Source organism: Sminthopsis crassicaudata, chromosome 4 (assembly GCF_048593235.1).
Source record: "Sminthopsis crassicaudata isolate SCR6 chromosome 4, ASM4859323v1, whole genome shotgun sequence".
NCBI lineage: Eukaryota > Metazoa > Chordata > Mammalia > Dasyuromorphia > Dasyuridae > Sminthopsis > Sminthopsis crassicaudata.
The window spans coordinates 292,588,466-292,615,011 of record NC_133620.1 but is presented as its reverse complement, the minus strand read 5'-3'; the positions used below and the strand labels follow the sequence as shown (position 1 = coordinate 292,615,011).

The window sequence follows — 26,546 nt, the reverse complement described above, 5'->3', positions numbered from 1 at the left end:
TGAAGGGGGCTAATAAAGCAGGTTATCTTTATTCAATTAAGGAGATGGAAAAAGGGTACCCCCAATCAGTCTAAGAGCAAGGATGATGAATGGGAGAGAGGAATAAGGAATGGAGACTCAGCATTCATCTTCACCCAGCAGGGCATAGGGGTTTGAGCCTGCCAGATTTGAAGGTCGGGCAGGAGTGGGAGTGTCTTCATCCCCCTCACCCTCCTCATCAGCATCTCGGTCCTCCTCTACCTCCTCTTCCCCAGAACTGCTCAGCTCTTCTTCCTCATCCTCATCCTCACCCGACAGTCCCACCCTCCCCTGCATCATCATCAGCTCCAAGGTTTCTGGATGGGATTCCCAGGAAGCTAGAGGGAATGGGGAGGAGACAAAAAGAGGATGATGAGGAGTTAGAATAGAGAGTAGGATATCTAGATCCTTTAAAAGAATAAATAAATGAATAGAGATATGCCTGAAAGGGACCCAAAGCAGAAAGAAAGGGAAAGAAGAAGAAGAGATTGAGGTGCAAGAAATGTAGGAGACTGGAGTCCCTGAGGGAAGGAAGATACAAAAAGCCAGATGACTAGGGTCCAATAAGGGAGAGAGGCAAAGACTGTCAGTTAAGATGCCACTGGTAAAGGAAGACTGGGATTTGGGTGGCAAGCAAATGGGCAGGGTCAGACCCTAGGAACTGCAAGTCTATTCCTTTTACCTCGCTGGTCACTGTAGCCAGGTGGACGAAGACAAAGGCTGAGCCGTCCATCAGCAGCCAGCCGAAGGAGGCTGTTGGCTGCTCTGTACACATCGTTCCTAGCAGCTTTGGCTGTCTTGTAACCTCGTTTCTCAGCCCAGGCTACAGGAAATGCAGAGGGATGGAGAGACAAGATGGCACGAATCAGTTAGTTACCCTATAGCCTCAAAAGCCTTCCCAAAAGGATAAGGCCTGAACAAGAGACAAGTAGTAGGAAGACAACCAAAAAATGGTAGCTAGAATGCTGAAGGGTACTCAAAAACATGTCATTTTAGGAGCAGCAGAAGGAATGGGGAATTGCTTGAGTAAGGAATGACTTAGGGAAGAGCCATGAGAGATATCTTTGAAAAACTGAAGAAATATTATTTGAAAGATGAACTAGGCATATCTGTATAATTCTAAAAGTGGGATTTACCTAGAGGGCTACTTTTACTCAATTTAAGAATATTCTAGCAATTAGAACTAATCAGTAATGGAACTAAATGGCTTATAAAGCCATAATTTGTCCAGTCAAGCAGTTGCTGAGAAACTATGATTTTATAGGAGAACTAGTGACTTCTGAAAACCTGTCTAAATCCTAAGGACTCATTTATTTAAATTTTCTAAGATATTTAATGCCAAAGAGGTGGTTAATCAGGGAACAAAAAGATATGTTGGAGGAAACAAAAGAGAATCTTAAAGTAAGGAAAAGAGACAGAATAGGGGAGATAGAAACTGGCAAGGGAGGACTGGAAAGAGGAGTCAAGGAATGACATGGCAGGAAGATCACATGGTTACAGATTTACAGCTGGAAAGGAGCTTATTCAGGGCAAATCCAATCCTTTCATTCTAGAAAACAGCCTGATCAGATTAAATGGTTTGCCTAGAGTCATATAGCTACTGAGTTGGGATGTGAACCCAGGTTTTCCTAATTCCATTTGCAATGTTCTATCTATTTTTGCCTGTAAGAGAGAAGAAAGGAAATGGTGACTATTAGAATGGGGAAAATAAAGCAGGGGAATAGGGATGGAATTGTTAAGAGTAGGTACCCTGTAGCACCCACCTTCACAGATATCCCAAGCACACCAAGGGGGCTCATGCCCTGAGTCCTCAGCTTCAGGGTGTCTCAATCGAAGAAGTGCCTGGATAGGTATTCGGGAGGCTAGGTATCCCACAGATGTGTAGGGCTCCTGTATCTGAGCAATAGGGTAGATCCCAGCCAGAACCTAGGAAAAGACCCAATTGATTAATGAGATCCAACATCTTGTTGACCCTAAGCCTCATCTCTCATTCTTCTCTGGGAACTAGGGACTCAGGCCCCTTAGTTCACAGTCCATACCTTTTCTCTTTTAACTTTAATTTCCTTAATGCCCCTGAAGCTTAGCAAACTTCCCTCCCTCCATCCCTACTTTCCAGTCCCCACACCTGTAGTTGTCGGGGCAGCAGGGAAGGAAAGATAAGGCCAGGACAGTCACAAAGTCGAACAGTGGGTGTGAGGAAATATGTCTGAAAATAACGGGTGTGGCCAGGGGTTCTGGAAACGCTCACCACCTTCCGCCCGACCAGCCCATTGATCAGGGATGACTTTCCCACATTAGGAAAACCTGTGGGAAGAACAGAACAATGAAAGGGGATGGCAGACAATGAGAAAAAGTGAAACAACCCAAATTTAGTGAGAGAGAGGGAAAGATAAAAGTCATAGCTCCAAGGGAGATAGAAGTCAGGAAAAAATTGTGCCAAGGACAGGAAGAGCACATAGCAAATACTTCATTCCTACCAATTCCAATCCCACCCAATATTCAGAGTAATACAACTATCTGTTCCCTTTTCTCCAAATAATTATGATGTGTTCTGTCCTTTCTGACCCGAAAAAGCCTTTGGTCTTCACAATACCACCAATCACAATAACTTGCCATTTGACAATTTCAGAAAATCCTACATGGTACCTTGAAAGTTGACTTTCCTAAGATCCCACAACTAGTCGATGGCGGGGCCATGAATTAAAAATGGTTATTTCAGAGATCTTTCCATTTTTCCACTACTTCCTACTATATTCAAACACTTTAAATAAAACAGACAACTTTTAAACAGCTTTTGTTTTTAAGGTGCATAAGTTTTCATCATCTGATCACTATCCACCTTCCCAAGCTTTTAACCTTTCCCTCTTCCCCCAAAGGAACCTCTTGTTTGAGAAGACGAGCTTCTATTATGTAACAGAGTCCAGTAGCTTGGGTCATATCCAACCCTGGCCAGCAAATGGAAATTGAGAATAGACTTTTGGGACTAGTAAGCCTTCACATACTGCTACCCAGTCCTCAAATATTTCTGAAGCTAATGAGAAACACTGCTCCTGCTTCCTCACCCACACAGCCAATAGTCACAACTCCATCCTTATATCGCTCTCGGATAGGGCCAGTTGGTTCCAGAGCAATATCTGTTTGCTGTTCCACCAATACTGCTGGTGCTTCTTCATCTTCTTCTTCCTCCCCTAAGCCAGTGTTCCGACTTGCTCCAGCTGCATCCCGGTCCATCTTTTCTTTCCAGCTACTTAAGTCCACTGCCATTGAAAGACACAGATTGGAAGTTTTCAAATTTCCAGAAACAAAGCAAAACAAAACTATGTTTCCTTACTTAGGCTTTTTGGAAGTACATTAAAAAAAAAGGCAACATGGTATGATTGACAAAGAAGATGATCTCAGAGCCAGGAAGTCCTAGTTTCAAGTCCTATCTCTGTGACTTATAGCAAATCACTGAAGCAGTTGAAGATCTGCACTGTTAGGAGGTCATTCACATGAAATTTCTTACAGTAAAGTAATTGAAGGCCCCCCAAAAGAAAATGAAACCAAGAGAATTTTGATTGAGGAAGAAAACTCCCAAGAGCATCACTTGTCCACATAAGCCCTGAATAGTGGAAGATCTTTGGCCAGTTGTGATAATTCCCCTAGGGTGATTCTCCTAAAATTGCCCTAACTGACAAGCTAACATTTAGCAAAAGGCAAGAGAAGAACTCCAGATCCTTCCCAACCCTCTTCAGGCCTTCCTTTAAATATATATTCTGACCTTTTCCTGCAGTAATGGTCTCACAAGCCCTTAGCAATTGTTCTGGTCCCAGGGCATGAGTCCAAACCTTTCCTTGCTTCCGGCGCTTCTTCAAGACTGAAATAGGAGAGAGGTGAAGAAACAATGAAGCCCAGACGCTGGGCTCTTTCTCCTAGAGCTCCACCCCTGTCATCCTTGATTTCTAATTGCTTGCTTTATTCAATAAAGCCCTTGTAACCCTGTGTCCCCCAGAGAGCTTCTTATGTCTCCCACATGTCTCTATGTTATTCAAATTCCACTCACCAGTCTTTGAGTCCTGTGGGGTTTGGGGGTCCCGAGGGAAAGATGTGAAAAGAACAAGGTGGAGCCGGGGGTAGTGTAGGCGAAAGTGATACTTCCAGGCTATGACGAGAGCTGGGGGAGCCAGGTCTACTTTGTTCAGCACTAGTATCAGTGACAGCCCTAGCTCCCCTGTCACATACTCATATAAGGCTGGGGGAAAGTTGATGACCTGTGGGGGGTGAGGAGGAGGGTATGAAGAAGTAGAAATGAGAGTAAATTACCTAGGAACCTTCAATTCCTCTCTCCCTGATCTACTAGGAATGGTTCTCTAAGCATCAACTTCCTTAGTTATAGTTTAGTAGAGAGCCAAATGAGCAAAAGAAATCCAATGAACTCAAGGCAAAAGACACTTGAGAGAAGGCAAATATATGGTATTCTTGAGGAGGTAAGGCTACTTTTGTCAGCATCAGAGAGTAAAAGAGACATACGAGAACAGGAAAAGTGAAACAAGATAAACTGGATAAACATCAAAGGCACAGGAAACATATATGTCCCTACTTTTAGTTTGAAGGAAGTTACAACTAGAGAAGAGCAGTTGTTTAATTTACAGCAGTCTCAAAAGTCAAAATAGGGGAGAAAGTATTGGGAAGGAAAGAAGGCATGTGAACAGAGGGTTCCGAAAAGTTACTTAACTGGTTTCTAGAAAAATATTTGAATTTGATCCACCCTCCAAAGCTACAAAAAGTAGTTGGCCTGGTTGAAAACAAAGTCATTAAGTAGAAAAATTCCATCTTGTGGAATTCAGGTTGAAGAAGGGAAGAGAAAATCTTTTCCCTTTATAAACCCACCTCCCCCAAACTCTTGCCTTTAATTTTCACTAACCCACGACCCCATTTGCTTGATTCCTCTTACTCACTGGATGACGTATATCTGTGATGAGGAGGACAATATCAGACATCTCTAGCACACGCCACAACTGCCGCCAAGTCTAAAAGAAAAAAAGTGAGGAAAATCTGAACCTTGTTAGAGACCAGTAATCATGGATCAGCAATCCCCCAAACACCCATCTATCCACTCTCCCTTCTTCATGGACAGTTCAATTCTCCAGATAAGATCATATGATATCCTGCTTTTATCTTACCTCCAGGTTATGTTCAAAGTAGCTGAGTTGCTCAGAGGTGTAGGATCCATGGATCTTCCCCAGATACTCCTGGAAGCTCCGTTCTTCCTGGCTCATCAATTGCTCCCTGGACATCTCATAGTTCCAACTTGGGCGACGGGGAAAGTCTAAGTCTGAGAAAGCAAATAGAATAAAAGAAATGTGAGCATTCTCAAGACCCAGATATCTGGAACAGTTTTGCTAGTTCTTTCCCTTCTCCCACCTTCTATTTCCCTGAGAACCAAGTTTCCTGTATCTCACTCTTACTAGAGCCTGGATGGTAGATGTCTCCAATGTCAAGCTCCAGAGATTTTTCGTTGACTGGTTTCAACAATTGTTCTCGAGCAGCCCTCTTTCTCCGCTCCACCTCTTCCCGGCTTTCTCTTTCAAAGTGTAATCGGTATCTGGAGAGACCCAAACATTCAAGTTAGTATGTAGTGCCCAGAAGCCATAATGTTCTAGATACCCCTGGAAAATTTTAATTGTTTTCTCTCTGGGGATCCAGATCTTAATCTTCTGCTTGGCTCCAAAGCTCATTTTTCTACAAATAAAAACTTTGTCAACCCTCTCCCAAAAGAACCAGTTGCCCTCTGGGTAAGAAAGGAATACAAATGTCTTCCTTCAGAATTTTTACTTCAGTATATGGGAGCCTTCTTATTTCACAACCCCTCCTTTTACACACTACCTTTGATTACTTTTAAGACAATGAAGGGAAATCCCAAATGCCAAGTTCCCCCCTTACCTATTAGGGTCATAGCCATGGCCAAGGCCCTGGGTTGGCTGCTGGTTGAGGCGACGAATCTGCTGGGTTATAGATTCCCCATCCGAGGTGTCAGTCTGATCCTCCTTCCGCTCCCGGCTCCCGCTGCGGCTGTTGGAGCTGGAGCGCACCCCATCCTGCAGCCCTGAAGGCAGGGAGGGACATCACTTGATGCTCTGCTATAAGACACAGGCGCAGGCATCTGATTTGTCCAGCTCTCCCCTTTTAACGCAACTTTAGCTCTCCAGAATGAACTAGTTATTCTGCCTCTCCACCTGGTGTGTCTTTCCTGCCCCACACCCCAGTAGCCTCCGACAACCGGGAGGTAGAGGACACTTCTTTCCTATTTCCTGCATCCATTTCCTCAGAGGTAGGGGCCCTTTTTCTCCCAACTAAAGGGATACACCTCTTCTCCAGTTCTATACTCATTTCCTCGGAAAGGTCAGAGGTTCCTTCTCTTCCTTTGGATAGGAAACGGCTGGCTCAGTGGGACACCCTCCACCTTGGCTCCAGATGTAGAATTCTTCTCTCCCTCCAGATGTGCGGGAGACTCAGGCTCCGCCCCCCTCACCTCCTTTCCTCCCTTACCTCGTTTCCTCTCGCGCTTGTCCTGCAGCTGTTTCTTCTTCTGCTTCACACTGAAAGGCTTCTTCCTCGGCATGGCCTATCTGGCTCCCGTAGGTCTCCAGCCCTCTCCGGGCTCCAGCCGTCGCCGTCGCTTCGCTACTACCGACAGCCTCCCCCCCACCCCCCACAGGCCTGCCCCCGCCGCGTAAGGGCCCAGGACCCTTGGGGGAGGGGCTCTGAAGTGACGTCACTTGGTGGATCAGACCAAATCTCGCCTCCTCGGGGAGGAGGAGCGAGTGAGTTGTGGGTAAGAGAACACAGGACGGATCCCCGGTGTCCTTTGGGCAGGGAGTTCAGCCACTTCCCTCCGAGTAAAAAGTACAAGAATCAAAAGTGAGGCTAAGAAAAATGCAAGGATAAAGAGATGCGAGACACGCCAGTCCCTCAGTAGTCTCGGGGAGCAACAGGGGCGGTTCTCAGGGTGTGGAAGAGAGAGCCGCCTGGGGACGTCAAGGGACCATACTGACTTCGTCACCGGCGATACCACTTCCCATGCGGAGAAAAGGGGCGAAGAAGCCATCCTTACCTTTCGTTCCCGGAGAGAATTAGCCACTCACCTGGTGTAGTGAGTGGGCGCTACCACTTGTGAGGCGGGTTAGAATTAGAGGGCTAAACTAAAGTGAGCCAGAGAGGAATAAAGTTGTTAAGGGAGGAAAGGATGAAGTATTCCTTGGAGATCCCTTCAGAGAAGGCTAGAGGCCGTGTTCAGAGGAGCCGGGGGACGCTGCACCTAATGAAAATTAAAAAACAAAAACAACTGAGGCAAGAGTAGGCCCACAATCGCGGGGCTTACTTAATTAGGCAGTATTGGGGCTTTAATGGCTAAGGACTCCTTGAGGGGAGGTCAGAAGTCTGAAGTTGTAAGCAGTGGCGTGGGTAATCGGCGGTTACCGAGATTATCCAGCTGCTGGACTGCTCCTCCCTTCTTCCCACTCTCCCTACGCTCTGGGCCGGTCGCGGTCCTCCACTTTATGATGTGTTTAGAAGTGGTGGTGATTTTTTTCTCTCCTTCCCCCCCCCCTTTTTTTTTCTTTAGGTGGGAGGTGTATGTTGCGGGGGGAAGGGGGAATACTCAAGTTGGAACGCTACCCAGAAGGAAAAGCTTGCGCCTGCGCACTCGCCGCTTCTGGATGGGTCGGCCGGAAGCGGAAACAACCGGATTCTCTCTTCTTCCATTTACCGCTCCCTGCTCCCACTGGCCCTCATTCTTAGATCGCTGTTATTACGCTGCCCGTGATGCCCAAGAGGGGGAAACAGCGGCCACGGGACCCCGAGGAGAGTGGGGATGAGGAGAATGGGAGTTCTGCCGGTAAGGGAGAGTGCATGCACCTGAGCAGGCCTGAAACGGGGCACAAAACGAATAAAGCCCCCCAGGGCGTGGAGGGAGAAAAGAACTGGGAGAGATTAGTGCGGCCTGCTAGGGAAGGAGCTTGTTGCGTTTTCATGTAGAATTGCGCGAAAAGAGGCTTATCGAAGTAAAAATTCTCCTTATTAAAGGTCGGTGGTATAGGGAGAGCTAGAAGTGTAAGCGCACATGCTTGCGCCAACCCCGGGTACTGTGGCGGGCCGCGAACTGGAGGCAGGGCGGAGAAGGCCGATGCACGTGCCTTGGAATGGGGGAGTAGGATCAAGCCCGGAATGGAAGTGCTGACCGAAAGTTTCCTCGGAGAACCTGTGACGTAGACAAATAAAAATAATTTGTCTGGACAGCTGCAGTCTCTCTTTACCCTACCATCTTCCCTACCTTCCCCCCCCCCCCCAGAGTTTTGTGGAAGCCAGATTATCGTTGTCATTCCCAGGAAAGAGGCAGATCAAGAATTTTTTTTTTAAATTTAATAGTTCGAGATGAGGGGAATGAGAACAGGGAGTAATGAGCACAAACAGTTGGAATCTAATTCGTGCTGTTGATTTTACCTTCAAATTTGCCTCAACTGTACTGTACTGTGTGGGGAATGGACTAAATGATCTCCTACTCTTCTATGCAAATGTTTCTAGAGGGGATGGTAAAGAGCAAAGTTCATTATCTTAGATGAGTTAAGAAAAGATTGCTTAAATCTTCCGAAAGTCCAGAGATTATGCAGGAAAAGTAGTCCATTTAAGTTTGGGATTTGGGGTAGATTTGCTTAGTGTGGAGGATGTCAAGTATTCTAATTCCTCTGGTCCATTCCCCTTCCACTAATCCACCTACAAGGCCTGGAAGGAGTCTTTGTCATAGGTGTGCTACCTGTGTCATTTTAACTATCTTGTTTGGGAGTAAGTGTCTATCTAATAACTCAATGTAACCATGGCTACTGAAAAGGGCTTGACAATCTGCTGCTCTAAGGCTACACACAATTTTAGCGACTGCCTAAACCCAAAAATTTCAGTAGCTACTCCTCCTGTCTTGCAAAGGAGACATAAGAAAAGCATCTATAAGTTTTTGTTGATTGATAACAAGAGACTCCTACTGATGAAAATACATTAAAGTTGTCCTGTTGCTTTATTGTCAGTCTTATTGTTAAATTTTCCTTTGGTTGAAAACTGCCATTTGGTACCTTCGGGTTTTTTTTTTGTTTGTTTGTTTGTTTTTGTTTTGTTTCTTTTCTGACATCTTAAAAACAGATTCTGCTTTTTTGGATTTTATTGAATCATGATACATTTTGCTTCAGCCTATCAATTTGATTATGTATCCATAGAGAGTAAATATCTGAAGGGTAAAGACTTTCTCATTTAGTTTTTGTCCTTTAAGACAATTCCTTGCCCATAGATAGTAGTGGGCCCATAAGTGTTTGCTGGATTGAATAATAAAGGGAAAATAAAAATCAAGGTTGATATTCCCCAAGGTCCAAATCAATTGTTTGCATAACTATGTGCTATTGAGTCCTAGTAGCAAAAAGAAAGGAGAACTCAATAGAAATAGTACGAATTTTTGGTATAAATTGGATTTTACTGAGTTGGACCATGCTTCATTTTTACTTATGCTATTTCTTCCTGTTCACTTAGGTCCACCCAGCCTCTTGGGCCCTCCCCCCATAGCCAATGGGAAGATTGGTGGCCCTGATCCAGGTGAGTAGAAAAGATCTCAAAGCTCAAGTGCCTAGGTTGATTCAAATTAATACATTTTGAGTGCATATTACATGAAAGGTTCCTATAGGAGAGATATTTTAGAGATTGAGGGAAGTGGGTAATGCAACCCAAGAAGAAAAATAATTTCTGGGTACTCCAAATTTAGTTAACTAGAGGTAATATCTTTTTTTTGTCTGTTTCTAGGTTTTCACAGAGGCTCTCAGGGTTTAAGGGAACCAGAGATTCCACCACTCCTGAGCCTCCCACTTCCTTTCTGGGGAGGATGCCCAATGAGAGGGGGTCCAGGGCCCAGGCCTCGACCATACCTACATAGCCGTTGGGGCTATGAAGACCCAGAACCTAGGTGGGGAACAGGTTATGGGGACTATACCAGAAATGGTCCTCCCAATGGATGGAGAAACCTTGGAGGGGGCAATAGTCACCATCCATCTAAGAACATCCCCTGGTCCAAGAACACCCCTCAATTCAAGGATGGAGTCGAAGAAGGTGATAGAACAGGTTAGTACCATCACCTCTTATATTTTATTTCTGCCAGTAGCATATAATTGGCCAAAAGACAGTGACTACAAAGCCTTCTGCCTTCGTTGTGAAGGTATCTCTCAGGTCTCCCCTTTCAAAACATTATCCCTGGAAGGCTGAAGACTAAATGTTTCCTTTTAGGGTCCCAGGGTTGTGTTTCTGATTTTTGTTCTTCAAAAGTCTCATGTTTCTCTTCTTCTTCTGTAGATAAATCTAACCGCCCAGTATGCAGACACTTCTCAAAGGGCCACTGCCGTTATGAAGATCTTTGTGCCTTCTACCACCCAGGGGTGAATGGACCTCCATTGTAAAACAGTGCCTTCTACCAATTAGGCTTCAGTGGACTTTTCCTATCCTGGAAGATAAATGCCCTGTTGTTCTTTGTTGGCTTCTCTGAGGTGTTTCTGGCCAAGAAAGCAGTTTGAGCCTGACCCTCTCCTTCCCCTATCTGGGGTCTAGGAGGATGGGTGGAAGAAAGGAGTGGCCAAGAAAGTTGAAAAAAAAAAATAATAATAATGTTTTAATATTTTTGGTTTCTACACCAGTCACTTCCCAGTAACACCTTCCCCCAACCCTGTCTTGTAACAAAGAAAATCACTTAACACAAATTATCAGATGGACCACATGCTCAAAATGTATGCAACATTCCACATTAGTAGTGGTCTGGGAGGTTTTCTAATCATTGATTTGCATCATCTACCTTTTTCTCTTTGGGAATGGAGAGAGGGTGGGGTAGAGTGTTGTAATTGCAATGCTATATCTCTTTACTCTTAACCCATGAGTGACTTTCCCCTGGTAAGTTGTAATAGAAATCTAATTGGTGCTGTTCACCCACAATTTACCCCCTTCAGGTGTTACTTGTGGTTCTTGTGAGCTTGTATAGTTTTGAAAAAGGACACCATCTTGACAGGAATTTTTATGTTAATGGTGCCCTTCAACCCCTTTCTCACTTTCAGCAATTGTAGGTGTGAGAAATGCCCCATAGCAAGAACCCTCTGGTTCACCTGGCTTTCCCCTTGCTCCAAGTCATTCTGAGTGTGAAATAGTGAATGTTCTCTTAGCTTACTCCCAATTTTTGCTTCCCTCTCTTCCATTTTCCCTCTCTCCAGTCAGTTGGATTCTGTGAATCTCCACAGATCTTTGGGCAAAGAAATTCCCTTATCTCAGTGGGTGGAGCTTAGATGATACTACTGCCTTTTCCTTACCTTTATCCCAGTGTTGTTCTTTTAAAACAGATTTTGTTGTTTTGTGCTTAAAACCTGAAGAAAGAGTAGGAAATGTGGGGGGAGGGAGGGAGGGAGGGAGGGAGGGACTGAGGCCATGACTAATTGAAGTCTTTGTTTTTTAGCTTTTTTTTTTTTTTTTTTTTTTTTTTAAGTAATAAACTCAAATGAAACATTTTATTTAATCTTGGTGTTCCTGTAGTTTTTGTGAATGAGGAACATAAAGAGTATTCTAGAATAGGCTAAAATACAAACTCCTCTGTTTAAATCCACAGGTTTAAACATCTGTACTACAGTTCTAGATTTAATTTTTAGGCATATTTCCTATTACTTTTTATGCACTCGTTTTCATCTCACCTGGCTCAATGTTATTTTGTTGGACATTGTTTCCCATTTCTATACCTTATCCCCATGCTTGGAATGCTCATCCTCCCCACTTTACTTTTTTTTCCCTCTTGGAATTCCTACACCTCTTAAATGCTCAGCTCACATGAGACAAACTAACACAAATTTTTTCCTGAACACCCCAGTTGTTGGACTCCATCCCAATTCCTTCAAATATACTTACCTATATTCATGTTGTTTGTATCTTAACTTTTCCCTCATAAGTAAAATGTAAACTCAAGGACAGACTTGTTTTTGTCCCAGTGTGTCCTTATTGTTGAGTATATTGACTTTCGTGGAGCAAGCACTTAAATTCTTGATCTGAGTTATATTGAATTGTTGAAGGCAAGTCTGGTTCGATCACTTTGTTGGTGGTCTTTGTCCTGTAAAGAAAGGGTTGTGTGGTCCTGAATAAGCTGTATTCACTCACAGAAGTACCGTACCCCTCTTGGCTGAAGCCAGCATTTTACATAACTTGCCTGGCGCACTGAATTGCTGGGTCCGGAAGATCTAGTGTTCATAATTTTACACATTTAGGGTTAGGAAGAGGAAGATTTTCTAGTTTATCTCCCCCCCCCCCTCCATCACTCAGCTTTTTAGAGAAAAAAATAAAGAGGCCCTGAATTTAATGTCACTTAATCCCTGCAGAGCCAGGAATCAAAACCTGATTCTTAGACCTCTGACACAAGGTGAACTGAGTGCCCTTGCCACTGCCCCGTGTCATCCACCCATTATGCTCTCGCAATTACTTGGAAGGAAAGATCTCTCCTTTCACCCAGGACGCCCCTTCTGGCCTCAACAGCGCCCAACGTTATATCTTGGCTTGGACTAAGTGTCTTTCCAGTTCCAAGTCGGAATGAGAGTGCGCCTGAAATTTGATTTGCGCTCTCTTAGGAAGGCGGGACAATTCATTCATCTTTATAGTTGAAAGGACCAGCTATAGCTCAGGATTCATATTTGACGACCCTGACCGGAAATCGTAAACGCGGCGAGGGCGCTTTGCGGCTTCCGCTTTTCCTCATTTTTTTTCAGAGCAGCGATGGTGTGTCACGTGCTTGATAGAGAGCAGGTATGCATCCGGGTTGCTTCGCTTGTGTCCTATAGAATCCCGCAGATTGTTTAGCCCACCCCCCCCCAGCCACCGGAAACGGAAGTGAAGCTAGCGACACCGGGAATAGTCTTAACTGTCGCCGAGATGCCGAAGGCAGTGAAGCAGCAGCCACCAGAGCCAGAGTGGATTGGGGATCGAGAGAACGCGAGCCCTGCAGGTGGGAAAGCAAGACGGATTGTTAGAGGGCGAGACCACGGGGACCCTGGCACGCGTCCGACAGAGAGGGGGGTGGGGCGAGAAATAGTCGCGAGGCAGAATCTTAACAAGGCATCTGTCGGAACTGGAGACGAGGGGAAACTGCGCATGCGCGGTCTTGGAAGCTTGGAAAGAGGGTTCTCTGGACTCCGAAAATTTAGGGTGGCGTCAGCGGGTAGTGACTTGGGCTGGATTTGAGAGGTGGGAATATGTCAAATATGTATAGAAAAGTATGAATGGGAAAATTGGTATTCCCTTTTCTTTGTGATCCCTTTTCAGTGCTCCCTGTTGTGGAGACTTTCTTTCTAGACAATTGCCTGTCAAGGAAGGACAGGACTTCAGTTTCACTCCCTGCGCCCTACATGAAATATAGATCTTTAGGCAAAAAATACCAGATTTTGTATCCCCAAAACCATAGTTGAGGTGCCTGGGATATTTACTAGTTGTATGATCATGGACAGATCACAACTTTCCTGAGTTCCAGGATCTGTAAAATAAGGCCATTAAGGGAAAGGAGAAAGAAAGTATATGGCCTAGAGGGCATCTTAAGTCTCAAAGAAAAAGAGGGGAAGCTTTAGCTGTAACCCTGAGAAATGATCAGGGTGAAGAAGGATCATGAGATTAGGCTAAATTGGAATAGACTCCTTTTCCATAGTCTCTAAGGTTCAGTTCCAAGAGGAAAATAAATATTTGCTGAGCTCAGGAAACTTAAAGAACTATGGGCATCTCTAAGATTTAAAGATGGAAAGATAAGGGCATTATTTACTTTTTCCTCCAGATAAGGTTGTCAAGAAAGGAAAGAAGGACAAGAAGACCAAAAAGACGGTGAGAAAGTTGGGGACTAGGAGGAAAAATAGAGATGGTAACTGGCATTGTTGACAAAGCCTTATGAAGTAAATAACAATGTGGAGGGACAAGGGACAACACAAGAAGGAAAGAAGCGAAAGAGGAAGGGGTATGTACAATTTGATTGAACCACTTTGGGCTATAACTTTAATTCAAATCCCCCTCATATGTTCTTATTTCCTAGTTTTTTGAGGAATTAGCTGTAGAGGAAAAGCATGCAGGGGAGGAAGAGGAAGTGAAGGTAATCAAAGAAAAAGAACAGCAGCAGGTATGTTACAATAAGATCTTTACAACCAAAGATGTTAGAGGTCCCTTGTCCATACCAATGAATGTTCACATTGATAGATGTGGAATTATATGATAGATGGTCTGGAATTTATTCGACTATTTCCTCATACCTTTAGCAGCAGCAACAGCAGAAGAAAAAACGAGATAGCCGAAAAGGGCGACGAAAGAAAGATATTGATGATGATGATGGGGAAGAGAAGGAACTTATGGAAAGGCTCAAGAAACTCTCTGTTCCAGCCAGTGATGAAGAAGATGAAGGTGAGAAAATGGGAATCTTAAATAGATTACCAAAAAGAGTGCGATAAATCAGTCAGATTTCTTTTTGGAAATTGCAAGGTCAAGCATTTTGTTTCTCTTTCCCACTTTCCTTCCTTCTGTCATTTCAGTTCCTGTTCCAGTACCTCGAGGTGGGAAGAAAGCTAAGGTAAGCAGCCCTATGTGGTAGGTAGAATTCTCACACAAGAGCTAAGTTACAGGTTTCATTTTCTCACTTGTACTCTTTCCTTCCTTAGGGTGGTAATGTATTTGCTGCCCTGATACAGGACCAGAGTGAGGAAGAAGAAGAGGAAGAACAATTGTCAAAACCCGCCAAACCAGAGAAAAATCGAATAAATAAGGTGGCTAGGAATATAGACAGTGTTGAATTATAAAATTCTTAACCTTTGTCTCTTTTTTGTCAAGTATAATATTCTAACCCTTCCCACCTGTATTGCTATAATGCCTGTTGTGCTTTTAGTTCTTCTTGAAGTCTGTTTTGGCCAAAACTGTCTTTCTTAAATGCTATTTTTAACCATGTTACTTTCTGGCTCAGTAACTCCTTTTCAGTAAAATCTAAATTCATAACAGCACACAAAGCCTGCTATTTACCAGCATCCTGATTTTTTGTACTTCATTTTTCATTATTTCTCAAACATCTCCCTTAGCATCCATCTTAATTATCCCTTTCTCTGTGGCTGGAGTTCTAACCTCAGTAGAGAAGTACAATGAAAAGAGCACTTAACTTTAGAGTCAGAGGACCTAAATTCAAATCCTGTGTCTGTCATTTACAATGTGGTTGGTTTTAAGCAAATCATTTTTCTTTGGACTTTAGTTTTCTTCTATGTAAAGTAAGAAACTAGGTTATTTTTGAGCTAACTTCTAGATATAAATCTGTAGTTTGTGTTTCCCCTGTCCTAGAATCCATATCTACTATCTTTTAGGACTTATTTCTCAAAAAAATGCTTTCCTTTGTTATGTTAGATTGGGATCAGCTCTCTCTCTGTGCATTCATATAGATTTTGTACTTGTGCTCCTGCATGATTTTTTTTTTTACTCATGGCCTAAGTTTTTGCCTAGTATAACTAGTCTTGAAACTTCTGGGTCAGAAAGTTATCTCCTAGTTCTTTTATCTCTACCTCTTAGAGACTATGGAAATGTCAGTAGTTGCTACTATTAATGTTAATATTACTATAGCAGTTACACAGTAGTTGGCACTCTGCAACCAAATCTTTGCCATTCTTAGGCTGTTTCCCAAGAGCAGCTGCCTGAGCAGAAGGTCAGAAGGGGAAAGGAAGAAAAGTCAAAAGGGAAAGTGAAGGTAAGGAAAATCTTTTGGGAGTGTTGATAAGAGTAGCAATAGGAATTTCACCTGTTGAGATTACTGTACTTTGCCTATCAGCCCCAGAATAAATTTGATGCTTTGGATGATGAAGAGAAAGGAGAAATATCCAAAGAGAAGGAGCTTTCCAGATGGGAGAAGGATAAACTTAAGAAAGAGGAACAGGTATGGGGTTGAAAAATCAGATATCCAAATGTTTCAAGAAGGAAGGAGGGCATTGGTGTAAAAGGACTAGGGGACTGGATTCTTAGGATGACATAGATTTTCATTATAAGAGATATCAGGGGATATTGTGGCATAGTATAAAAGACTCAGTTTGAAACCAGAGAACCTAAGTTCAAAATCTTTTTTCTTTTACTTGCCACCTGTGTTCACTTGAGCAATCACTTTATCTTTCTTTACCTCATCTGTAAAATGAGAGGGTTTGACTTGATCTCTAATAAATTATTCAACTCAAGATACATAGGATTTACAATTCATTTATTTTGTCCTTTTTCTCTAATTTACTCTGTACCTACATGTTGGATACAGATGTTACATTGCAGTCATGTCATGTCAATTTCATCTTTCCCTCCCTTTGGTTAGAAGTTGATAAAGTAAAGATATGTGTTCTATTCCAGGTGATACTAGACAGTCTGTTTCTTTGAAGTCTTTTTTTGATCCTCTCTGTGTCTAGTATCTTCTCCCTCTCCAAATTTATTTCTTTATGTTTTTGTTTTATTATTCAGAAAAATATAAGCTTATTGAGTGTTGTTTTTCTTTACATTATGTACATACTAGTTGTTGAATTAAATTAAACATACACCAATTGTGAGATGGTGTTGGGAAGAGAGCTGAATACCAGATTTCTAGGTCCTTGAGAAAAATAGGATCATGGCTGGGCAGGAGACCATGAAAACTGAGTCCTGGAAGGAAAATTATGATTTCTTATTTTTCATCTATTTCCACAGGGCTCAGAGGAGGAAGGAGAAGGGGATGAAGAAGAAGAGGGTGAGGCCAAGGCAGATGATCCCTATGCTCACCTCAGCAAAAAGGAGAAAAAGAAGCTGAAGAAACAGGTTAGGAAGAAAGGGGGTGGAGGGTCAGAGAGACATAGAATACATGGATCCTTGAAATAATTATGGTAAGAAACTGTGATTGGAGAGGTTAGGAAGAAAAAGACCCTAAAAGCTTGGGGGATTATATAGGATCTAGTTGAAGGAAAAAGTTAAATCAGGCTGCATCACTAGAATCACATAGCTGGGTATGTGGGATGGGGTGGGATTGGAGTATATCTAAATCCATTCCTTTTTTCTGTCTGTAGATGGAATATGAAAGGCAAGTAGCCACACTGAAGGCAGCCAATGCTGCCGAAAATGATTTTTCAGTATCCCAAGCTGAAGTGTCTTCCCGCCAGGCCATGCTGGAGAATGCCTCTGATATCAAGGTGTGGAATCTGAAGCAGAGAATTGTGGGAAAAGACTTATTTTGAGTAGATTGTATAATGGGAAAGAGAACATTTAAGGGTTAAATCAGGTAATTCTAGAAAGTATGGAGCATATAGATTGACTTTGCTATTGAAAATATTGGGGAACTCAAAGGTAAAAGAACTACTTTCTTAGTAATGGGAAATGTGGTAGAGTTTTCATTGGAAGGAAGGTAATGACAGTATTTTCTCTTCTATTCTCCCCTGTTCCAAGCTGGAGAAGTTTAGCATCTCAGCCCATGGCAAGGAACTCTTTGTCAATGCAGACCTGTACATTGTGGCTGGCCGCCGCTATGGGCTCGTGGGACCCAATGGGTGAGGAGAGGGAAGGGTTATAAATAAAAGGGTTTGTGTCATAAGTCTTGTTCTGACTGCTCTTTTTTCTCAGTAAGGGCAAGACAACGCTGCTCAAACACATTGCCAATCGAGCTCTTAGCATCCCTCCCAACATAGATGTGTTGCTTTGTGAGCAAGGTAGGAAGGAAAGTAGTTTTGGGAAGGGCAGCTAGGGTGAGATAATTTGAAAGTGAGCAGGGTGGTTTATATGAAGGAATAAAGACAGTGACTGTGTGGGTAGTGAGGAGATATTGGCCTGATATAAGGGGGGGAGGGAAAGGAGGAAGAATTGATGGGAATTTGGAAGAAAAGAAATCCAGATGTGCTTAGGAAAGAGAAGCATGTGGGAAGAATTAAGTCAAACTAAGAAAAAGCTTAGAGAGCCTCTTAGGGGGAAGCAAATCAAGAGTAGGAGGAGGAGTAAGAGGAAAGAAAAGGGCATGTGTGTGTTGGGGGAGGGGAGTGTTGCTGATAGAAGAGGAGGCTTCTAGGTTTCAATCTAAAAACTACAACCCTTCTCCCCACCCCAGAGGTAGTAGCAGATGAAACCCCAGCTGTGCAGGCTGTACTTCGTGCTGACACTAAGCGGCTAAAGTTGCTAGAGGAGGAGAAGAGACTCCAGGGTAGGCTGGAGCAAGGAGATGATGCTGCAGCAGAGAGACTCGAGAAGGTAAAGGATACATAGGAGGGCATTCACGGTCTTGGAGGCTCTTGATGCGGTATGTTAATGAAATAAATGAATGGAAGTGCTTATTATGTGTCTAACAGTGGTAAAAAACATTGGAATTAAAAGTTTGTAAATAAGAATTCCTGCCTTCAAGGAGCATACATTCTGGTAGGGGGAGACTAAACATAAAAAAATGGTGACTAGGAAAGAATATTTGAGTTTGAGGAGCTAGAGGGAAGATGAGAGGAGTTGGTTTGTATGATGTAGAGCTGCCTAGGTATAGAGTAAGTCATGTGGATAACAAACGCATTAAGATGCTCGGTTTTTAGGATTATCATTGTCCTATCCTTATTCCAGGTATATGAAGAACTTCGTGCCATGGGAGCTGCTGCAGCAGAGGCTAAAGCACGGCGGATTCTTGCTGGTCTGGGTTTTGATCCTGAGATGCAAAATCGGCCCACACAGAAGTTTTCTGGGGGCTGGCGTATGCGAGTCTCCTTAGCAAGGTAGAGCTAGTCTGTAACAATCCCAGTGTCCTTTTCTCATTTTTTATTTTCTGTCATCTCCAATAACCATCTAGATGTTACAAAACCTTTCCTTTCCTACTCTTTTTTTTTTTTTTTTTAACAGTTGAATTCCTAAATTTTATTCTGTTTTTGATAGACAACTGAAGATAGGACTTTCTAATCAGTCAGGGGTAAAAGAGGCCCTTTTTTTCCTCTCCTCAAATCTCTGATCCACTCCATTTTATAGGGCACTTTTTATGGAGCCTACCCTGCTGATGTTGGATGAGCCCACCAACCACCTAGATCTCAATGCTGTTATTTGGCTCAACAAGTGAGTATCTTAGCTTTTTCTATCCAGTACTATCCTTTGAGTCCTTTACTATGACACATTGACAAATCTTTCTTTTCTCTGATCTTAGGCATCTCTTTAGTTCTAATATTTTCCCAAAACAAATTCTATGATACTCCCAAATTTTCCGTTTTCCTATTGTCTTCCTTTTAGCTCTCTCCTCTTTAATTTGAAGTTTGATGAGTTGCCCCACCTTTGTTTGTTTTGTTTTTGTTTTTATTTTGTCTCCAACAAAGCTATCTTCAGGGCTGGAGAAAGACACTACTTATTGTATCCCATGACCAGGGCTTCCTAGATGACGTTTGTACTGACATTATCCATCTGGATGCCCAGAGACTCCATTACTATAGAGGCAACTATAGTAAGTAGGGAATGAGGGGGGCATATACCTGATAACTTTTAACACTAAGGGGATGGAGAAGAAGGCATAATGATGATGTAATACCACCAGTACTTAAAGGATCTTTCTGCTGACCCCTATAAAGCAATTGCTGATTATTACTTTCCATTCCTGTCATAGTGACCTTTAAAAAGATGTACCAGCAGAAGCAGAAAGAGCTTTTGAAGCAATATGAGAAGCAAGAAAAGAAGCTAAAAGAGCTCAAGGCTGGGGGCAAGTCCACCAAGCAGGCGGTGAGATGCAGGGGCAGGAGCAAGATGGCACACTAGGCTTTTGTTGAACAATCCTGACTAGGGAGTTTTCCTTTAAGGAGCTGGGATCCTTGATGAACATACAATTCTATCCTATGGTGGGGTAAGAAGATTGGCCCAGAGGTCTCTGTAGATTGATCCATGCATGATACTTGTGCTTCCATTCCCAACCTCTCCAGGAGAAGCAAACAAAGGAGGCCCTTACCCGGAAGCAACAGAAATGCCGTCGGAAAAACCAGGATGAGGAGGCTCAAGAGGCACCTGAGCTTTTGAAGCGACCAAAGGAATATACTGTGCGATTCACTTTCCCTGACCCCCCACCACTCAGCCCCCCTGTGCTGGGACTGCATGGTTAGTAGAGAGCTTATAGGGCAGGACTATATATTACACATACCCCTAAACTTTCCTTACTGCTCCTACCCCTCACCAGTACTTTTCCTTTCCCAGTGCCATTTTATCTTTTTGTTTTGCTTTTTTTGTGCTTTTGGTTTTTTACACCATTGTTCCTTTTATTCAGTACTCCTTGCAACAAAGAAATCCAGTTAGCAAAATTTTTTTTTAATTGCAAGTTTATGCTTAATACATGTTGCTTTATGAACCATGTAGAGATAAACATCAGAGCAAAAGGGAAAAGCCATGAGAGTGTTTTTTTAAAAAAGCAACAGAAAAAAGAAGTGAACATAGCATGTGTTGATTTATATTCAGTCTCCTTAGATATTTTTCTGGATGCAGATGGCATTTTCTGTCCAAAGTCTATGGGATTGCTTCAGATCATGGAACCATTGAGAAGAACCAAGCTTTTCATAGTTGATCATCACACATTCTTGCTGTTATTATGTACAATGTATTATTCCTTGATTCTGCTTGTTTCCCTCAGCATTTTTCCATGGCTTTTCTATAATCAACTTGTGCATCATTTTTTATAGCACAATAATATTCCATTTCTTTCACTTACCACAGCTTGTTCAGCCATTCTCCAATTGATGAGCATCCACTCTTCCAATTCTTTGCTACCCCAAAAAGAACTACTACATACATTTTTGCACATGTACATTCTTTCCTCCTTTAAAATTTTGTTTGAATACAGACCATCTAATAGCACTGCTGGGTCAAAGGGTATGCAGTTTTATAACTCTTTGGGCAAAGTTCTAGATTAGCAAAACGATTCTTGATTACATCTTTTTACCTGCTCAAGAATTTGCCTGAAGACAAGACTGATTCATTGTGTTTGTAGGCCAAGGAGCTTGGTGAGGACCATTGGGCTCTCCTCCCTTTTTTTTTTTTTTTTTTAAATTTTTTATTATATATTTTTTTATAATATTATCCCTTGTATTCCTTTTTCCAAATTATCCCCCCCCTTCCTCTACTCCCTCCCCCCGATGACAGGCTATCCCATACATTTTACTTGTGTTACAATATAACCTAGATACAATACATGTGTGTAAATACCATTTTCTTGTTGTACAATAGGCATTAGATTCCGAAGGTACATGTAACCTGGGTAGATAGACAGTAGTGCTAACAATTTACATTCATTTCCCAGTGTTTCTTCTCTGGGTGTAGCTACCTCTGTCCATCATTGATCAAATGGAAGTGAGTTGGCTCTTCTTTATGTTGAAGATTGGGCTCTCCCCTTTTTTAATCCTAGGTGTAACATTTAGCTATGAGGGACAGAAGCCACTCTTCAAGAACCTGGACTTTGGAATTGACATGGATTCAAGGAGTGAGTAGAAAGACATGAACTGCTAAGGTTGTGGGTAAATGGAAGTGGGAAATAAAGGAAGACTACCCTAGGAATTTGTTTTTTTTGTTTTTTTGTTTTTTGTTTTTTTTTTCAGTCTGTATTGTAGGGCCCAATGGTGTGGGAAAGAGTACATTGCTGCTTCTGCTCACAGGAAAGCTGACTCCAGTAAGTTTGGGGATTCCATCCTCATATTGGCCCAGTCCTTTATCTTTATCTACAATTTTTAGTATTTAAGAAAACTGAGGGAGTGAAGTATGACTTAATTATATGATTAGTATGTGAAATTTTAGGATTTACCTTGAAGTAAATAACGATATAGAGTGGAGAAGACTTGGCATCTTGACCATCTTTTCCCATGTGAACAGGAATCTGTCTTCCCAGAGTTCTCTGCTACTGAATGATGCACAGTTTTTAAAAGGCCAAATCCAACTCCATATTCCTGTCCTCACCATACGGAAAATGTACCAGTTTGGTGGCGTTTTTTTTTTTTCTTAACATAGATGTTTCTAGGAAAACTTTTTTTACTAATAGGTATTGTTTGCTTAGGGCTAAGTATCCTTTTCCACTGCCACCACCCCATAATCTCTTTTGTCCCATAAATGTGATTTAACAACAGTTTTTCCCTCCCTCCCTAACTAATGTATGAGTGCTATACACTATCACGCATACCCCATTATTTTGAGTTTTAACTGGTAAGGTAAACCTTCTCCTAATATTCCTTAGAAGAGCTTACTTTAACTGGGGAGAGATGGCCCTAATTGGGAAATGGGAAATGCCTGGCCCTTTAAAGGCTGTAATAAACTTAGTTCTGATGCCTTCCCCCTCTTCTGTTGTAGTTCTAGAAACATACTTCTCAGAAGTAGCTGCTGTACCACACATAAACTAATCTTAGAATATACAGTGTGTGAAACAATGATTTATTCTCCCATTCGTTTGCTTGCTTGCCCTGAGCAAGTTTTATAATTCCCTACTCTAAATGTATGTTAATTCATCCTATTTTCCCTAGAGATTTATACAAACAAAATGAGTAGATGTTATATTTTTACTTTGTTTTTTATTCAGTTTTTTACATCTTCATACTGTCCCCCTTAGTATCCTTTCTCCTCCCTTTCTGAGAGCTATTCTGTAAGAGAGTTTTAAAAAAAAAAGGAAAGAGAAAAATTAGCATAATTGAAGCAGTACATTGAAAAAATTTGAAAATACATGTAAAATGATACAGAACATTTGTGTGGTCTTTTCCTGTTTCCTCTTTTTGAGCCATGCTTCTTGCTTTTCATTTTGAAATTTTGACTTTTATTTTTGTTTTTAATAGTTTTCTATTTACTTTATTGTAGTCATGTTTGTTGGGTTTCTTTACTCTTTTCCACTCTGCGTTAATTCATAGAGAGCTTAACAATTTCTTTGCTTTAGGGGCAGCTAGGTGGTGCAGTGGATAGAGCACCAGCCCTGAATTCGGAGGACCAGAGTTCAAATTTGATCTCAGACATTTAACACTTCCTAGCTGTGTGACCCTGGGCAAGTCACTTAACCCCAGCCTGGGGGGAGGGGGGGAAACAATTTCTTTGCTTTCAAAACATGTTGCTGTAAATATTTTGATGGATATGGGAACTTTCTTATTACTGGCTACTAATAGAGTCTCTGGGTCGAAAATATGAATATTTTAGTCACTTTATTTACATAATTCTAAATTGTTTTCCAAAATGCACTGAATTCACAACACCAACAATACACCTGTATGCCTATTTCTTACAATAGTGACTAATCCTGTAATTTATCATTTTTGCCAATTTGCAGGGTATGAGGTGAAACCTGAGTGTTATGCTGATTTACATTTATTATTACTATTTGAAGAAAACTTTTCATATTATTTGCGTAACTATAGGGGAAATTGTTAATTTCTTATTTATTGTATTTTGAGGATCATAAGCTTTAGTTACTTGCTAGTTTTCTTGTACAACTATGTGTGTAATGCTACTGAACATTATAGTATTCTTTTTTGTCATTAATGACCACATCATCTCTTTGACCTTAAGCTCTTTCTTCTGAACTAATGAGTCATCTCTCTCTTTTCTTTTTCTCTCAACAGCATTCTTAGATAAAGATAGTTTGTTGGGCTTTTTAAAAATCATCCTCCCTTGTTTTCTTTCCTTTTTTTATCACTAATTAGATCCCATAACAAATTCTAATAGAATACATAACAGAAAACAAATTACATTTAAATATAACTCCATTACCTTGAATTACACAGGTAAGAAAGTACAGGGAAGGTTTCGAAACATTTACAGGTGATTTCATCCAAAAATTTAGTGAGAACTTAAGGATGTATGAGAGAAAAACTTGAGATTAACATAGTAAACTCTGAAGGAGTCAAAAATTAATCACCAACCTAATCTCCAGATGATCCATGATGAAGTACCTTCTGACTCAGAGGGGTGAGAGACTCAAGGTTCAGAGATATTCATGTTTAGAAATGACCCCTGTGTAGATTATTTGTTAAAAACAGAAGGAGAGAAGGGGAGAACTTATAATCCCCTTCTTTAATAGTAAAAAGGGTTTTTTTGGTGGAGGGGGGAGCTAACAAGAGTGATAACCAAAATAAGTGCTGTGGAAACATTTTAAAATGCACAGAAGAATGTTCACAAAAAAAAAAAAAAGATGAAAAGCAGAATGGTTTTTAAAACTTAGGTGTGCAGTTTATTAATATCCTTTTCTCTTTTAAATTTTAAAATTTAAATACAAAGTAAAAAGAAAAAACCATTTCCATTTCATCAAGTACTATACATTGTTTTAAAGGTGCCCAGCTTTTCTTTGCTTTTTTTTCTATGGAGGTATATGTATGTACCATATAGATAGATTTCTATAAACAGACACACATAGTCTCATACATATAGTCTCATACATATACATATGTAAGACTGTATGTATTATGTCCTATAATCTATTTCTCTGAAGTTTGACAGCATCTTCCTTCATTAGTCCAAATCTTTCCATGTTTTCCTAAATCCTCTTATTTCTTATACATCTTTTTTTAAAAAAGTAAAGGAACTAGATTCATGGTTTCATAGTTCTCTTTGTATTCTGTATGGTGATGGAATTTGCTGTTTTGTGGTATTTAAATTCATAAAAGGTAAAAAGCAATTTTTAAAAATTATTAGTATAGTGGATTAGAGCCCAGGCTAGGATTTAGAAGGTCTGGACTCTTTTTCCAGATTAGGATCCTGGGAATGTCTTCTCACTTTTTTGAGCTTCATCTCCTTAATACCTTCATTGTTGTCTTCTCCATCTTAATCACTTTGTTCTACTTTTCTGTGCAGACCCAAGGGGAGATGAGAAAGAACCACCGACTGGTAAGTTGGTACTGGCGGCTCAGAATTACAGAGGCTGGTGGGAGAAATACTGTTCCTTTCTGACTATATTTTCTTCCTGTGGTAGAAAATTGGCTTCTTCAATCAGCAGTATGCAGAGCAGCTACGTATGGAAGAGACAGCCACTGAATATTTACAACGGGGCTTCAACTTACCTTATCAGGATGCCAGAAAGTGTTTAGGGCGATTTGGTTTGGAGAGCCATGCTCATACCATCCAGATCTGCAAACTCTCAGGTATCTCCTAAGGGAAGGGCCATGACAAACCTGATTTACATAATCTGAATACTGTAGAGAAACCAGATGTTTAAGATGACAGACAGTTCTGAGGATAGATAATGAGGGGGTTACCCTCTTTGTTTCCCATTTCTTCCTGCCCCAGGTGGACAGAAAGCCAGAGTAGTGTTTGCTGAGCTGGCCTGTCGTGAACCAGATGTCCTCATACTGGTAAGTAAACTATATTGAAAGGGAGGGGGCCAAGAGAACAGGAGAAAAAGAAATGCATAGAAGTTAGGAGTACCAAACCATGGAATCCTCTCACTTCTCTCATAGGATGAACCAACCAACAACTTGGATATAGAGTCTATTGATGCTTTGGGAGAGGCCATCAATGAATATAAGGGTGGTAAGTCTATTTAGTACAACCCTACTTCCCCTTCTTTAGCAAATTCCTTTCAAATGCCCTGCCTTCTATCTCCTGTTTCCCATAGGGATCAAACTTTTCTCTTGCAATGTCCTAATTTTTTTTTTCCTCTTTCACCTTCTTCAAAAGCTGTAATTGTCGTCAGTCATGATGCTCGGCTAATCACAGAGACCAACTGCCAACTTTGGGTGGTAGAGGAACAAAGTGTTAGCCAAATTGATGGTGACTTCGAGGACTACAAGAGAGAGGTGCTGGAGGCCCTGGGTGAAGTCATGGTGAATCGACCTAGGGAGTGAGATTTCCTCCTATACACTCTGCTAGCTAATTTAGGCATGTGTGGCTGCACCTTTGATTCCCTTCCCCCTCACCATTTGCAAGATAAGGGTTTATCCTTAACCAGTGCCACAACCATCAAGACTTCTGGAGCTGGGGCTTTGCCTGGTGTGCCCAGACAAGACTAGGATCCTTCTTCAAATGGAAGTACTGGCTTTATTTTACAGTATAGGTGGAAAAACTATTGATGCCCTGATGTGTCATTGAACTGATATAAGGAAACTTTTTCAGCCTCCAACTCTGATATTTTGATTCCAATAAGTTTTTCACCACCACTTTACCTGATGACCTACTCCATCTGATACAGAATAGTATCTGTGCACTAGGAGCTTAAGCTTTCCCCCCAGTCAACAACAAGATTTGGTCTAATTGGTACTTAAAATGAATAGAAACACGAAATATAAGCACCATAGTTTTGGTTCAACTGCCAACACTACTCTGAGGGGTGATGTTATATTTGATTCACAAATAGAAATTTGATAATCTCCAGCTACATTCCACAGATGGAGGCAAATAGGGATCACAGGGATCATGCATGGTCTTTAGATGGGATGGAGCCTATTTGGTGCTGGTGTCTACGTTGACTTATATTTATGGATTTGTGGGGCAGGGAAAGAATGCTGCTGAATTTTGTCAGTTTGCCAGGGGAGGGAATAAAGGAGAGTGAATTGCCA

At 41.7% G+C, this 26,546-nt stretch overlaps 3 protein-coding genes and 1 long non-coding RNA gene across 10 annotated transcripts; 2 read left to right on the top strand and 2 right to left on the bottom strand.

Annotated features, from left to right (window-relative positions):
* GNL1 (G protein nucleolar 1 (putative)) lies at window positions 1-6,824 on the bottom strand. Of its 4 annotated transcripts, none has more exons than XM_074264861.1 (12): window positions 6,547-6,824; window positions 5,941-6,103; window positions 5,460-5,602; window positions 5,181-5,332; window positions 4,956-5,027; window positions 4,061-4,268; window positions 3,779-3,874; window positions 3,081-3,275; window positions 2,144-2,322; window positions 1,782-1,944; window positions 701-841; window positions 1-356 (listed from the first exon to the last, which is right to left on the bottom strand). In XM_074264861.1, exons 1-12 carry the CDS (start codon window positions 6,617-6,619, stop codon window positions 118-120), a joined length of 1,824 nt encoding a protein of 607 aa, XP_074120962.1. In that variant the 5' UTR covers window positions 6,620-6,824; the 3' UTR covers window positions 1-117. The 4 variants fall into 4 exon arrangements, with proteins under 4 accessions (XP_074120962.1, XP_074120964.1, XP_074120963.1 ...); XM_074264863.1 differs by having other exon boundaries at window positions 2,267-2,322; XM_074264862.1 differs by having other exon boundaries at window positions 5,466-5,602.
* PRR3 (proline rich 3) lies at window positions 6,820-11,578 on the top strand. The gene is made up of 5 exons (XM_074264865.1): window positions 6,820-7,150; window positions 7,622-7,894; window positions 9,568-9,630; window positions 9,835-10,149; window positions 10,378-11,578. Exons 2-5 carry the CDS (start codon window positions 7,822-7,824, stop codon window positions 10,479-10,481), a joined length of 555 nt encoding a protein of 184 aa, XP_074120966.1. The 5' UTR covers window positions 6,820-7,150; window positions 7,622-7,821; the 3' UTR covers window positions 10,482-11,578.
* LOC141540893 (uncharacterized) lies at window positions 10,155-12,981 on the bottom strand. Its single transcript, XR_012481605.1, has 3 exons — window positions 12,527-12,981; window positions 11,962-12,160; window positions 10,155-10,625 (listed from the first exon to the last, which is right to left on the bottom strand). It is a non-coding gene; the product is annotated as an uncharacterized LOC141540893 (long non-coding RNA).
* Window positions 12,925-26,546, top strand: ABCF1 (ATP binding cassette subfamily F member 1). 4 transcript variants are annotated; one of them, XM_074264859.1, is made up of 25 exons: window positions 12,925-13,045; window positions 13,862-13,908; window positions 14,114-14,197; window positions 14,337-14,475; window positions 14,604-14,641; window positions 14,730-14,834; window positions 15,719-15,793; window positions 15,875-15,979; window positions 16,765-16,872; window positions 17,118-17,240; window positions 17,494-17,594; window positions 17,668-17,753; window positions 18,146-18,285; window positions 18,640-18,788; window positions 19,036-19,119; window positions 19,374-19,498; window positions 19,658-19,770; window positions 19,968-20,139; window positions 21,437-21,511; window positions 21,627-21,697; window positions 24,847-24,879; window positions 24,965-25,133; window positions 25,279-25,343; window positions 25,449-25,521; window positions 25,669-26,546. In XM_074264859.1, the coding sequence occupies exons 1-25, from the start codon at window positions 12,973-12,975 to the stop codon at window positions 25,833-25,835; spliced, it is 2,520 nt and encodes an 839-aa protein (XP_074120960.1). In that variant the 5' UTR covers window positions 12,925-12,972; the 3' UTR covers window positions 25,836-26,546. The 4 variants fall into 4 exon arrangements, 3 of the variants coding, with proteins under 3 accessions (XP_074120960.1, XP_074120959.1, XP_074120961.1); XM_074264858.1 differs by having other exon boundaries at window positions 14,334-14,475; XR_012481604.1 differs by lacking the exon at window positions 21,627-21,697 and having other exon boundaries at window positions 14,334-14,475.